Source organism: Sinocyclocheilus anshuiensis, unplaced genomic scaffold (genome assembly GCF_001515605.1).
Source record: "Sinocyclocheilus anshuiensis isolate Anshui unplaced genomic scaffold, SAMN03320099.WGS_v1.1 scaffold2285, whole genome shotgun sequence".
Classification (NCBI taxonomy): domain Eukaryota; kingdom Metazoa; phylum Chordata; class Actinopteri; order Cypriniformes; family Cyprinidae; genus Sinocyclocheilus; species Sinocyclocheilus anshuiensis.
In genome coordinates, this window is record NW_015552762.1 from 66,772 (window position 1) to 82,642 (window position 15,871).

The 15,871-nt window shown below is 36.4% G+C and overlaps 1 protein-coding gene across 1 annotated transcript in view; it reads left to right on the forward strand.

The window, feature by feature from the left end:
* Positions 1 to 386: 386 nt before the first annotated feature.
* The window catches only part of LOC107667879 (nipped-B-like protein A), a 54,652-nt gene continuing 39,167 nt past the window's right edge, over positions 387 to 15,871 (forward strand). Inside the window, exons 1-5 of the mRNA XM_016459611.1 lie at positions 387 to 733; positions 2,614 to 2,763; positions 12,123 to 12,288; positions 13,300 to 13,436; positions 14,934 to 15,042. Coding sequence (XP_016315097.1) covers positions 2,700 to 2,763; positions 12,123 to 12,288; positions 13,300 to 13,436; positions 14,934 to 15,042 — 476 coding nt within the window. The 5' untranslated portion in view covers positions 387 to 733; positions 2,614 to 2,699. The remainder of the gene's footprint in view (positions 734 to 2,613; positions 2,764 to 12,122; positions 12,289 to 13,299; positions 13,437 to 14,933; positions 15,043 to 15,871) is intronic.

Sequence of the window (15,871 nt, forward strand, 5' to 3'; positions counted from 1 at the left end):
AAGCACTTTGGTCAGCCTAGTGGCTGTTGTAAATGTGCTATAGAAATGAAATGAAATATGAAAGAATAGAATTATACATTAATATATATTATAAATGCATGCATACGTATGTTTGAAGTATATGTATTGATTAGAAATAATATTGTGAATAACACTATTACATGATATGTAATGATGTGGATGTCAACTAATAAAAAAAATCTAGAATAAAAATATCTTGAATAAAAAAAAAAAGACGAATTTAATCGTTCAAGAATTTAGTCGTACGTGTTGTTCGTACCTGATGTAAAAAAAAAAAGACTGGAAATCGACAGCAGCACATCTGTGTCTGCTGGAATATAGTCACGTTATTTGTATTTGTATTTCCGGTCAACCTACAATTCCCTCTGACTAGCGACAAAGCGTCAGTTGTGGGGCTTTTTGTTGGCAAACAAAGACGTGAGCAAATGTGTTTTGCGAACATTGACGCGATGAGTTAAGTTAATGAGGAGCTGAATTAAACTCGGCTCAATTATGAAATGTATTTAAAGTGTGATGAGAGAAAGCCTGACCTCCCCCACCCCAGATAAAGATAGAGTTGGCTTGTTGTTAGCTGGCTCGGCTAAACAAACCCCGCGCTGATCTTTTTATAGCAGAAAGGGGGAGCCAGAGACTTACAGCAGACCGACAACCAACCTCTCATCCCAACAACAGTCCCCTTATTTTTTCTTCTTTGAAGTTACCCCAAGCTAAGGTAAATATGAAACCCTGTCACAATTTCTCCTAAAGCCGTCTTCGCGTTCCCTTACCACATTTCCATTTGGTTTTTTCCTCGACGGAACGGCTCTGAGGAGACCAACGGCGCAACGGCTCGGCTAGTCGTGGCGGGAAGCGCGTGACGCGGCGTCGCGTTCGTGCGTAGAGTCCGAGGCTTCTGGGGAGCTCGCGGAGGCCTCGCGACACAAACACGGGCGAATGTTTTTGTGTGGGAACTCAAACGGATTATACACGGATATATTATACACAGACCGAAAACGTTTCGTCGCCTGACGCACAGTGCGAGGAGAGAAGGGTGGAAAGCGAAAAGTGTTTTTATTGTTCGCGAACGGAGATCGAAAGATGTGCGTAGCCGAACTAGCCTTCGCGAACGTTTAGCATGGCGGCGGCTATCGTTTAATAAGACTAAATGACTGAACTATTCACAGAAAATTGTATGTAAGATAACTAAATTTGTTAGTTAAATAAGTAGGAACGCAAGCGGCTCGGGTTTCTGTAAGAATTCACATATCAGATTAGAGCAATGCTAGCAATCATATTAAGTCCCGAGCTAACGCTTTGCTAATAGTCGAAATCATCTCTAAGCATCTCTCGATAACCCACGAGGGGCTTGAATGCTTGTTATGGTAAATATTTACAATCTGTTGTTCGTAACTTTGCTGTGTTAGCCATGTTTTGAGTCATTACGGCTGAATAAACGTCAGTGAAACGCTTTGAGGATGAATGGTTCCTCTCTCTGGTGATGGACTTGTCAACACTGTGTTTTTGGTCATTTTGTGTTACCCTGTTTGCACAGATGTGATGCTTCACTCCATTGTATGACCTGCCACATCCTTTAATAGCATTTTGCATTCACGATTTAGAGAATAATACTATACATTGGGCAGATAATTGCATTCAGAACTTGAGCCAATTGAAAGTCGCTTTCACCGTGTTTTCGGTAAGAAATATAAACGTGTTATTGCTGTAGATGTTGAAATCGTTCCTGATTGTTGAATTTTAATTTCTAACGACAAAAGGTTTGATTATAAAATAATGCATTATGTGAATGTCGCTGCTGAGTTGTCAAAACCTGCATGCAAGTGATCGGAATGGATTCATGAATATAAATAAGTGAAGTATTGGTATTTAAAGGGCCAGTGCAACAGAAATACCCCGGTTGGCATCGGTAATCTGCCCGTCAGAGCTCATCCCTGGACTGGACTGTTTACCTTACGAATGCAGTTCACATGCAAATGAGTCATGAATATTAATGCTCCCTAAATAGCCCGGAAGCGGAAGTGTATGCAGAATTTTCTTTTGATGTCATTGAAGAGTTTTATTTATAATTTGAAATGCATTTAAACACAAATACACACTGCTTACTTGTTGTCTTCTGCATTGATGTAGTATGTTGTTTTGAATGTGTGAAAAATGTGTTCTTGTTTGATTATGTGAGGTCTGCTACTCTGCTTCTTTGCATCTGCTCTTTTGTGCTTACTTATGCACTTACTATCTCCCAGCTGTCATTGGTCCCCTGAGAGAGACAGGGTTGGGCTTGCATATCTTATGAGGGGTGTGTCCATGGTCCATCATCTGTCTGTCCAGAGTGGGTGTGTCCGTCAGGTTGTCTGCACTGTTGTAGATGTTATCGGTCTCACATAATGCTCCTCTACGTGACAGTTAGTGTACACAGAAATCAATACTACATCTGAGTGGATTCTGCCAGAAAGCGTAGTGTCTGTTTTGGAGCAAGTGCATGATTTATGTTGATCTATTCACAAAATTGTTGTTAAGACTCCATAACAAACAAATGAAGCATGTTAAACAACATCCCATGTCACAACCTCATTCAAACACTTTTTTCCCCCCCCCTAGGATTGAGTGGGATGTGAGGGATGGTCAGTGTATAAATATCTCTTTGGAACTCTGTGTGCGTAAGACTTCTGTGCCCAGCCGTCAGTATGAATGGGGACATGCCACATGTGCCCATCACATCCCTTGCTGGGATCGCTGGTCTCACTGACTGTAAGTACACTCATCACACTACTCGTCATTCACATTTTCAGCGGAATTAGTTCTGGAAGTATTTTTTCTATTCATCTTTCCCATTGGGATTTTAAAAAGGTTTTTGTTAAAACGTAAGCCGTGAACTAACCTAACATAATCACAACATTATAAACCTTGATTTGGAGCAAAAATATTTGAAAATTGGGCAAAACAACAAAGGTTCAAGACTGAGACATAAGGGCTTTAGTGAGGGAAGGAACTACAATCGCATAAAACATTGCAAATGACAATCAAATTAAAATCAATGGAGAAATAGAAAACTATTAATTTAAAGATAATGATTATAGAAAAAAAGAATTTTTTGGTTTATTGCAAAATATGTGTATATATGAAAAATATTTAAGTATTATGGGAGACTGACTCGATTACATAATTTGTGATGCTTTATGGGCTTCAACAAAAGCATATACCATAGATTAACAACCTCGTATCTCACAACAGAAAAATGAAAAATTCATATGTATTTTGTAGAGATATTTTTTAGCTTGTAGAGAGACCTGTCTAGTAACAGTGATGACTTTACATTGGTAGCACTGTTATATGGGTAGGAATTAGAGCCCGACCGATATAGGTTTTTTGGGGGCTGATATTAGGGAGTAAAAAAAGGTCGATATTGATATATCGGTCGATATTCTTTGTGTATATTATAGTATAGTACCTGTCAAAATTTTGGACACTTTCCCATTCGTGCGTCCAAACGTTTGACTGGTACTATATATAGAATACAGTATATACATAAACAGAATATATATACATAAACACATTTTTTGCAATGATCACTCAAATGTGGTGATCAAACATTTATAATGACGTGACCAAGATATGTAATGGAGGCAGGGCATTTAACAATTTAACAATAAACTCTATTATCCAAAAGTAGATTGGATCTGACATCAGTGCACTGAACAGTAAAGTTGAAGTTTATTGAACTTTATTTCAATTCTATTCCATTCAACTTTATTCAGTTGACGTTTATTTTACTTCGGAACATTCATTCACGGATTTGCGCTGTACAGCGCACAGACTACAGCCGACGGCAAACTAACACGTGCGTTCTGCGCATGCGTGAGAGGAATTAACTGTCTATATCAGCAGCTATCAAGAGTATATATTCGTCATTCAAAATGAGAAACCGAAACAAAGATATGCGAGATAAACGCAGATATACAAAACGTAAACAAGCAGCGCTTGCTTACCATTTTGAATATCAGTAACGTTGATAACTTAAATAATTTTAAGCGGCTCATGTTGTTATGAAAACATTTGCATTTTAGAATGATTGGGAAAATTCGTTAAACTGAACATCCAATCAGAGCTCTCACTCGCGCCGACAGACCCGACGCCGATTCAACATGTTGAATCGGGCAAACTGCCGCCGACAAGTAGAACACACCAAACAAACTAGCCCAACCTTCACTCGCCGTCGGCCTGACGTTGGCCAATGGGTCGACTGTCGGCTTAGTGTTTCCTGGCCTTAAAGCGTTTCATCCAGGTCGCCAGTAGCAAACAATGGAGCGTGCTCTGCTGGACAAACTATGTAATTACACAATTTACAAGCATTTTATCTGCGTTTTATGTTCTGTAAAAAAAAATTTATATCTGCGACAGGCTCATATCGGCCGATAAAATCAGCGAAACGATATATCGGTCGGGCTGTAGTAGGAATATGGGTAGCATAGTTCTTCACCTCCAATACACTTGTGGATTCTCTGATACTTGAAAGCTTATGATAGGTCTGTCCTAAATGGTTTATACATTGTTAAAAATCCATTTCTGTGGAGGGAATGAATGGTATTTTTTACTTTTGAAAATTATATATTTTTAATACAATATCATAGGGGTGCACCGAAGTTTTGGCCGCCGAAAATGCAAGCCAAAAATATATGGTGCTGCGCATTGCCCAGCAGAGTTAAGCGCGTAGGTTTCACTTTCTCTTTAGCTGTCGTCACTGCGTGGTGTGACAATATTCCGCTCTATGAATGTGCTTTCCATTGAGTTGCTCAAGGCTCCACTCGTGTACTGCTCATGCTCAACAGAAAAGCAAAGTCTGCTCAAATAACGTGCAGACAGGAAATTTCTATGTAGTATACTTGTTCCTGTTTGCAATAGCGCTACTGTGCTGTAACATGGTGTAGTTCAACTGTACTGGGCAACGCTGGTAAAATGACGCTACCCTCCAGTGTTGCCAACTTCTTTCAACTGAAAGTAGCTAAAGCCCGCTTGAAAAATCGCTAAATGTCACTGGATGATGTCATATGCTAATTAGCCTATTCACAATGTCATTGCGTCATATTGCCTTTTACATTTGTTTGCCTCTCTGTGCTCACAAACTGTATTTTAAAGCAGCCAAATTGTCAATAAAACTGTTTTCACTGATATATTTTTCTGTTTCTGTTGTCAGACAATGAGATGAATATGAAATAGTGACTGAAACGCGGCCCATTAAGACTCCCTTAGATGTTAATCTGCACAAAAATCCTGATTCATAATCAGTGTCTAATGAAATAAAATACACATAAAATAAAGACAATGGCTGTGCTGTGATTTCGGCTATATTTGCATGTACAATAGAGTTAGAAGCAACAGAATATATTTTTTAACCATTTAAAGGGGTCATATGATGCTTTTTTTAAAGATCATTATTTTGTGTATTTGGTGTAACAGAATATGTTGACATGCTTTAATGTTCAAAAAACACATTATTTTTCAAATACTTGCCTGCCCTAGTGTGGAACTCATTTGCATATAGTGGAGTACAAATTAAACAGGCCCTGTTTACACTTGGTTTTTATTATTAACCCTTTAGGCACCAGGGTTTTTTGGAAAAATGCTGGATTTTGACTTCAAGATTTCAAAAGCTTGTGGCTTGAAAGGGCTTAAAGATAGAGATCTACTGTAAATTAGAAAAATGTTGGGCAAGACCGAAAGTTTATGTGGGGTGTAAATATACTCATCTAATTTGCATATTATGACGTCATCAGGGGATCTTGAGTTTCATAATATTCAGGAAATAGTCAATATTGAATTGATGTTTGAACTTATTTGCATGTTTTTATTTTATTTTTTTTGTCTTTTTTATCCTCATTCCAAATGATCAGAAAAGAGGAAACCAACAATAAAACAGGAGAAAGTACTAAATTATTACTCGCGATCATTAGACGACCGATCGTCATTTCCAAAAGGCAAATATTCCCCTTCAGAGTCAGAATCGGCGAATAACATGTGCAACACATCCTCACGGTACAACTTTTTATTAGCCATTTGGCGATTTTCTCTCACAAATCTCACAATTTACTCAGACACTCTGAACTGAACTGCTTCCGCATCAATGACACGATAGCTCACTTGCGCTGCTATTTGCTCTAACACTTTGAATAGGAACATGACGTCATTTTGGTCTAGAATCGAAGTACTACATGTCTGCCATCTATTGGTAGGGAATACAAATGAGATATTACACCATATTAGGATCTATAGCCTATTTTATTAAGTATGACGTTTTGTCGCAATTTTGCGACTTTGGTGCTTAGAGGGTTAACTGAAAACACTGCTCCTCTCAGGCGCTTGCTGAACAGAGCAGACGCACAGAGAGGTGTGTGCATGCTGGCAAAGCAAGACCTCGCGCTCGTGCGGCAGTACCGGAGAGTCTCAGAAACTAAATAAGGTTTTTCCAAGAAGTCGTTAGATTTGTTGCTAGGCGTTTTTTTGGGAAAAAAGTCACTAAAGGGGTCTGAAAAGTAGGGGTCGACCGATTATCGGCCTGGCCGATATTAAGCATTTTTATGATTATCGGTATCGGTAATTTTCAAAACCGATTCGCCGAAAAAATAACTTAATTATGAAACGCGCTCTTTGGCTCTGATGCAGCCTGTCAGAACTCACCACTCTGTAGCCTAAAGCAGTCTCCGCCCACCACCCATCTGATTTGTTAGGAGTCACGAGTCAGACCAATCAAAGCGGAATTCACTCTCACTCTGAAAGCGCTTGCTAACTGGAGCTGCTTCAGTGATCACGCATCAGTTGTCTCTCAAAGGTAAGGCAGCGGCAGACGTTGCTTAATTTGCAATAAATCACAATCCACAAAACACCTCAATATTATCTATGATTTCCGCGATGCAGAAAATGTGACTGGAATCGCGGAATCCAGTCATATAAATGGAATTTACTGTATGACGCGGAATGTCACGGAATTTGTCAAAGTTTGGATATGAGGACATAAATACATGAACAACATCTCCAGAACTGCTCTGACTGAGTTTCATTTGAGTAAAACTGCAGTGTTTCCTGCAGACTTACACTCGTTTGTGGCGGCATATATATATGCAAATTCATTCTCTGGCAGCAGGAGGCGCTGTTGGAGTGGTAGAGAGCAAGGTTTCCCCGGTAACGCTGTACACAAAGCAGCGCTCCACTCACAAAAGCTGCTTTATGAGATATTACATGCAAGAAGAAATGAAAATGACATCCAAAATTTTCTGAAGACAGTCGGTTTCCTTCAGAAATACAGTGATATAAAAACACTTTATGCACCAAGAGCTTGTAACACTCCAAAGAGAAAGGAAAAATTTAAATCGCATCATATGACCCCTTTAAAAGTTCCTCATGACAACCCGTCAAAATATAAGTTCGGGTTAACTTAAAGAAATTATCAGAAATATATTACTGTGGTGCAGTATGATATACATAATACTACTGCAACAATTATTACAACTTTTGTTTAAACTAATAATCACACAATACGCTATTTCTTCCATGTTTTAAATTTAATAATAAACCCTTTGTTTGCCAAAAAAATAAAGAGTTTAACTCTCATTTGATTAAAAGATAAATTAAATTGATTTATGCCTTCATTTGCACTGTACTGTAAATTAAAACTAACTGAAATTTCTAGTGTCACATAGGCCAAGACATTTCAATAGGCTATTGAACAAAGTGTGCCTGTAAAAGGCTATTAGTGTAATTAAATTGATTTATGCCTTCGTTTGCACTGTACTGTAAATTAAAACTGAAATTTCTAGTGTCACATAGGCTAAAACATTTCAATAGGCTATTGAACTAAGTGTGCCTGTAAAAGGCTATTAGTGTTATAGTTTCATGAAAATAGTTGCAGTCTTCTTAACAACTTCTACAATATAGCTATGAAGACAATTAAATTATTTACACTTATTATATACATTTTTTAAAAAGTTAATCCATTGATGTGCATTAGATGATGAATTGAATAGTCACCTCTGCTATTGTAGGTTATGTTTTAGCCATCAGAAAAGAATTAATGAGGAATTATGAGAGGTTATGCTATTACACATACATTTCTAACATGTAAATTATTGAAGCCAAATACTTACATTTCCCCAAGCTGTTTAGCTGTAGTACAGCATTAATAGGCTTAATCGTGAAGCATACAGTGGCCCCACTCTCTCTTTATATTACCCTTATTGTAGATGGATGCACAGAGGAAGACAAGAGTCTACTTGATCTGTAATAATCGGTATCGGCATCAGCCCTGAAAAATGCATATTGGTCGACCCCTACTCAAAAGTCACTAAGTTGGCAACTAGGGATGCGCCGATCCGATATTCATACCGGGTATCGGCTCCGATAGTGCCATTTTTCTCGGATCGGGTATCGGTCAGAGAGGGCTGATCCAAATCCGAGATTTTTTTTTTCCCCTATTGTGCGAATTATTCTGTGTTACTTCTGAAGCCATATGATAGCTTAATGTGAGCTACATATGAATATTTAAGTCCTTACATTAAAGTTCACACAAACTCTTTTCTCCACTGTGGCTGTCAGTCATTCGTTCAGCCTTTAAACACTGGTCGCATTCGGTTACGACAGTCAGTTCGGTAAAGCTCTCTCCAAGATCATTCTGTGTTCCCATTATACTTGATTTGTAAATACATGTCTATGATTTTGCAAAAATAACATTTTACCATATTTAGTGCAACACTTTTATTTGTTCCCCACAAAATATAGTTTTTTTCACTAAATGTTTGGATTTCTAAAATTATTGTGCACTGATTTTTCTAGAATAACTTTTGCTGCCGAATTATCCACTAACCTAGTTTATGATACATTTTTGTCATAGATTATAAATATACATAGGCCTATATTTTTTCATATTTGTTTTTTATTTTTCTTTATAATGAAGTAGTCTGTATGTAGTAAGAATGATTATCAGTTCCACACACAGAGATATATAAATTCTACATTTATTTAAATGAGAGAAAAAAGCTTCACTGGTATCGGATCGGTATCGGCCAATACCGAACCCTAGGTATCGGAATCGGTATCGGAGGCGAAAAAGGCAGATCGGAGCATCCCTATTGGCAACACTGCTACCCTCTCGTGATGCTATGCTCTGCTCACATGCTCTGATAATAATAGCTTTGTAGCACTATATATTATTTGAATAATTAGTCCAGAATTTTTTTTTATATCTGATTCTGTTGCATAGAACTGAATAAAAATAATACTGATATTTAATTTGAATATATTTTTTGTCCTATTTTATTGTTTTACTTTCAATAAAAGTGTGGTTATTTTATTGGCTTGTATTTTTTTTTTCATTCAGTGTCATTAAAATTGAGTTAAATTAAAGTCTTAAAAAATTATTTTATATTATTTAATAAAATTATAAATAGGCCTACTTATTAAAAGCAGTTTTGTTTTTGGGCCAAGTGCATCCAGAATTTTTGTTTTCGGCCCAGAATCAACAATATTGTGGGGAAGCAGACCATTGGGCATAATGGTCATTGTAGGTCTTAAGTAGAGCCCGACCGATATATCGTTTTGTCGGCCGATTATCGGTACATCGATATATATTATCGGCCGATATGAGCCTGAATATGTCGCCGATATGAAATTTTTTTTACAGAAAATATAACGCAGATAAAATGTTTGAAATGGTGTAATTACTTAGTTTGTCCAGCAGAGCGCTCCATTGTTTGCTACTGGCGACCTGGATGAAACGCTTTAAAGCTTAAGTCTATGGAAAACCACTGAAACTTTGAACGGCCATATCTCCGTAACGGCGCGGCGAATCCGCACCAAATTCGGGGGATCCCTTCAGCTTGAGGAACCCTCTCGTGAGATAGTGACACCAGTCAACACTTTCACTTCAGTAAGGAGGTCTCTTGTTCAGGCAGCAGCAGTCAGGCGTTGTCTTATTCGACTGTAAGTGCCCTGCGAAGTGGACTTCACATGAAATTCCGCCATAATTCCAGTTCCAAGGGAACGTACACATTACAATTAAAGGGCATTAAAGTGCACGAGACGTGACTTTATATTGTATTTATTTACGGAGGTATATTATGTCACACTTCACACTTCTCTAGTAAGTTTCGTCTGTGTGTGAAGGACAGTAGCGCAAATCCGTGAATGAATGTTCCGAAGTGAAATAAACTTCAAAGGAATAAATTTGAATGGAATTGAATTGAATTAAAGTTGAATAAACTTCAACTTTACTGTTCAGTGCACTGATGCCAGACTCATTTTGTATAATAAAGTTTATTGTTAAATTGTTAAATGCCCTGCCTCTATTACATGTCTTTGTCACGTCATTATAAGTGTTTGATCACCACATTTGAGTGATCATTGCAAAAAATGTGTTTATGTATGTATATTCTGTTTATGTATATACTGTATTCTATATACATAAACAGAATATACTGTATATACAGTATATTCTGTTTATGTATATACTGTATTCTATATATAGTACCAGTCAAATGTTTGGACCCTCGAATGGGAAAGTGTCCAAACTTTTGACTGGTACTGTACTATAATATACACAAAGAATATCGTCCCCGAAAAACCCATAGCTCTAGTCTTATGAATCGTTTCCTCTGAAAAATGTTTATAATAAAGATTTTATGCTTTTTTTATTAGGCATGATAAAACCATTTATCATATACTGTAGTACTGAACTGACATGTTGTCACAGGTATGCGTGTATCTTCTATTTAAAATGGGTAATTCATCCTATCAGAACTTAAAGTCTAAATGATCTATTTTGTAATTAAGCAATGCGCTATGAGAGACTTGAATGCTTTGTTTTTATAAAGCTCTTGCATCATTATAAAATTATTATAATTTTTTCCCCATTATTTACACTACCATTCAAAAGTTTGGGGTCAGTCAGATTTAAGTCACTTCTGCATCCCAAGGATGCATTTATTTAATCAAAATACAGCAAAAATAATAATATTATGAAATATTACTATTTAAAACAACTTTTTAAATTTGAATATATTTTAAAATGCAATTTATTCCTGTGATGCAAATCTGAATTTTCACCATCATCATCATACTCCAGTGTCACATGATCCTTTAGAAATCATTCTAATATGCTGACTTGCTGCTAAGAAACATTTCTTCTTATTATTATCGATGTTTAAAATAATAGTGCTGCCTATATATATATATATAATGTTATTATTATTATTATTATTAGTATTATATATATTTTATTTATTTTTTTATTTTTTTTTGAAGCATTTTAAACCATCGCTTGATCAATTAAAGCGTCCTTGCTGAATTAAAGTATTCACTTCATCCAGAAGCAATAAAACTTGCAGATCCCAAACTTTTGAGCGGTAGTTTTTTATAGACAATATGTGGTGTGGTATGACACATTTTCTTTTCAACATTATTTTATAAAATAAATTAATTTATTCAAGGATATTCTTTTGGTTATTGTCCAGAAATGATACAGTACATTTTAAAATCACTGATTTCCAGCATAAATGACTGCATTGTATATTTTATGTTGTAACATATTTTACTCATACTGCAAAATAAAACCGTGCACAATAATCAATAATTGTCATACTAAAAATTATATTATGTTCTTTAAGTCATTATATTTCTTTTGCTTTAAATAGATATGATAGGTTGATTTTGTCTAATGATTAAATGTTACTTTGGTGCTGTTTAATGCAGTGTAATGACCACAATTAGATTTGTTTTTATAGTTTCATTGTTTTCCTGTTATAATCAATTTTAAAAACAGTTGTGCTGCTTAATAGTTTTATGCAAACCATGATGCTTTTTTTTTCAGGATTCTTTGAATAGAAAGTTCAAAAGAATGGCAGTTATTTGAAATAAAGATCTTTTGCTGCAGCATATGGATTATCTTCAGGTTTAGCTGATAAGAAGTTGCTTTCTTGGACTCTGATTCATGTACACTATGAAGAGGGGATTTTAGATTGCCTGCGTCAGAACATCACTAGCTACAATTTAGGTGGCTGTTAGATTTCCACCCTGGGTGTTTTTATTACTAAGAAAGCTTTGCCACACTCTGTTTGTGTATACAGTATTGAACCAGCTGCCCCTGCCCTCCCCTTTACCGGGCACCACCACTAAGAGCCTGCTGTACAGCGGGCGTGTAGCTGAGGAAGTGGGCCACCTGATGGGCTGCAGGGATGAAACTCTGGTCTCTCAGCTCGCCAATGGCCTCAGCCAGGTCTCCATGGAGCACATGTGAGTTTCTGCTTACGTTTGCCCTTTACATGCACCACTCCTCTGTATGCCTGCTCTGTCCAAATCTAACTCTCTGCACATGCAGGTCTATCTGCCCCATAAATTTTTTTCAAATTCCATGTTTTCTGTTTTCATTTTTCTGAGTTCTGTTTTAATGGTTTAATTAAATTGTAATAACCAAAAAATATGTCTAATTAATTGAACTCATAAATCTTGAATTACTTAATAATTACTTAATAAAACAAATGCTGATGAAAATAGGGCCCAATGAAATGTTTTCTTTTCAGAAATTGTGTTTTATGATTTAATAAAAATGTATTATCAAAAACGGTGCAAATCAAATGAATGCATAAAACTATTAATGTATGCATATGAATGCATAAATCTTTTGACGTGTAATCAAATGAAATGTGATCCATTCCTTTCAATTTTTAACAAACAATTAAAAGTGCTGCACAAAATAGGTTTACATTTTAAATGAAAACATGGACAACATTTTTTTATATTCCTTAAAAATGTTTTAATAAACTATTATTGTTGTTGCTACTTTGAAAAGTACATTCTGCATGTACAGTAGTTATATACTTGTCATAATTTCTTCAAGTTAAACCAAACGTTTATTTTTATGGTTGTAGTGGAGACCTTTGAGATTCTGTGTGTTTTATCAAACTAAATGGTGAAATGCTGATGTCCTCAAATGAGATGACAAATGCTTAAAACACCACAAGCATCAAGAATGTGTAATAGACAAAACTGTGCCACTCATTCACGCATGCAGACTTCATATCTAAATAGATTTTTGCAGTTTAATATCCACAGACTCTAGTCCATAGCACAATTTGATTAAGTGCACAGCCAAATTATCTGAAAGTCTGGTTTTATAAAGTAAATGTCATTTTTATGACTGGATTCTGTGATTCTGACAGTATTTTCTGCATTCTGGAAATCATAGGGCCCTATGTACTCTTTCAGTGGTCTGTGAGTGTGTAAATTCTGATATGTTTTTCACAGAGAGCTGAAGGACAACCTTGGCAGTGATGAGTTGGAGGGAGATGTGCCAGTTCTGCTGCAGCTTTTGCTGTCTAGGAACCCCAACATCTTCAGGAATAAGACCGCGCCCAGCATTCCCCAGTATGCGGACCAGGCGGGTAAGAGTCAATCCGAGCTTGTTAGGGAAACTAATACTACTACAAGCTTAACAGATTGCACTTGCAACAATGCTTACTTTTGGGTTGCTAGTTTGCTGTCAGGTAACTTTCACCCAAGCAATTAAATATAATGAAATATGTGAATCTGTCTACTAGGGTTGTGACGGTGAGGAACTTTTCCCACCGGTTAATCGACGTGTGACAACACCGGTAATACCGGTAATACCGGTATCACTGTTGGGGTGGGGGGTGTTAGTTCGTTTGAGTTTCCCTCTTTTTTCTTCGCTTTCAAATGGCTTGTAAAAGTGCTGTGCGCATTTTACTTTCACTTTCAAATTAGCGGCAATTTCACGTGATAAATAAAATCTGACTCCTGCTCCATGGTGCACTGTCGTTCGCGCACAGTTCGACACGCTGCATTGAGCGTTTAGTTTTTAAAAGTGTCTGTCCTCTAACTGAACTAGGCTAAATGATTTTTGTTACTATAAAAAAATCAAAACAACGGTGGGGGGCGGTGCCGCGGTAGTCAAATGATGTAACCGGTGTTGCGGCTTAACTCCGGTATAACCGAAAACACAGTCTATCGCAGGAAGCCTACTGTCTACAGAATGTTTAGTTATCTTTGCAGCTTGTGTCCTTCTGATAAGACAGACTTTGCCTCCCTTTTCTTTCCCAGAACATGTTAATTTTTCCACCAGAACTACAGAAAGAGGCATTGTTTTTTTTTTGACCTTCAGTTATTCAAAGAAAATAACATTTATGAAACGACGGAAGAAAGAAACAAAACTAAATGAATTATTTCTCCATAATCTGTGGTATGGAGAAATAAATCTTTTGATTTTGTTTCAAGTTATGTATGTCAAAAAAAGGAGTTTTATGTTAATATGAAAAGCATGTAAATGGAGATATTTTCCACATCTAATACAGATGCCACTGCACCATTCTTCAGCAAAAGCCTCTTTACAAAGTCTGCATTACATTGACAGCATCACAAAACAATACAAGCTGATTTGTGCCAGAACATGTGTAGTGTGAATTTAGAGTATCATTGTATAGCACATCAAATTTGTCATAAAAAAAAAATATATAGCCCCATTAGTGCTTAAAAGTAAATAGAAAACTTTTGGACAACATACATTACTTTAACATGTGGTGATGGAATTGGCACATAAAAATGCATGAATGAATAATAATAAAAAAAAAGGAATATATTAAATATAACAATTATTTATATAATATAATTTATTATATAAATATTTAATATCTATTTAATAAATATTTATTGTTTTAAGTTTTGTGACTTCATTGCATTGACCTTTTGACTGAATTATTTCATTCTTTGCTATTTTCCTACATAGCAGCAAAGATGAAGTAATGGTTTTACCTGGCTCATTGGAACCTTGACAGTGTTTTTAGCTTTTTAAAATGTTCTTATAGTTGCTTTTCTGTTGTGTTGTTTCTCATCCAGACTATTTTTCACATTCTTGTATTTCACAGGTATAAGTCAGCAGTCAATGGCACCGCCGTATAAAACCACGCATGGCTCCATGCAGGGAAGTCCAGCTTCTGCCAATTACCAGGCCTCTATGTCCCACAGCCCCTCTGGGTGAGCCTGCCTTCTAATTCAGTTTTTTATGTGGAGTAACTTATGCTTCTATTTGTGTCATGTATAGTTTGTTTTCGTTGTATGAAGCTAACCAACAACTGCTGTTATTTACAATTAAAGCCATCATCCAGCATGTTTCATAATAATGTGTGTGATTTAATGTGCATTTGAATTGGTGTTAACTAGGGATGTCAATTTTCGATCATTTCTATGATCGATCGTCGTTTAAATTAATGATCAATTAATCGATTAATCGTTAACTTTAATGCAGCAAAATGCATCTATTGCAGCAGCACTGCAAAATAAAGCAAACAAACAGAATGCGCGTTGTCATCCTTTCCTTTCTGTGAACTTCTTTATGGAGTGCCGCGCCACACTTCTGTTTTAAATCTGTTAGCTTAATTATTTGTCAGATATATTTCGCTTTTTTTTTTTAATGAAAACAAATTGTTATTTTTATTTAGGCCTATTACTTACATAGGCTATACATTTTCCTTAAAGCATTCCATTTTGTCCCAGGGCTTGAAAACCTGTGCCCACTTTAATGCAGCAAAATGCATCTATTGCAGCAGCACGCATTCACCGGCATGACAGGATGTGCAAAAGCCACTCCAAAAAAACCCCCCGCTTTCTCACCCGAATTAAAGGGGTTTTAGTCTGAATAAAATGCCAGTAGCAGGATTGTAAAATGAATAGATGTGATTATGATCATTTGATAAAATGAAGACAGCGCGCCGTACGTTTGAGATCATTTTACTTTGTTGACTCTTTCCTATCCCAACACGGAGACCGCTGAACGCGCCTCTTTAAATGGATTCGTGATGCTCGT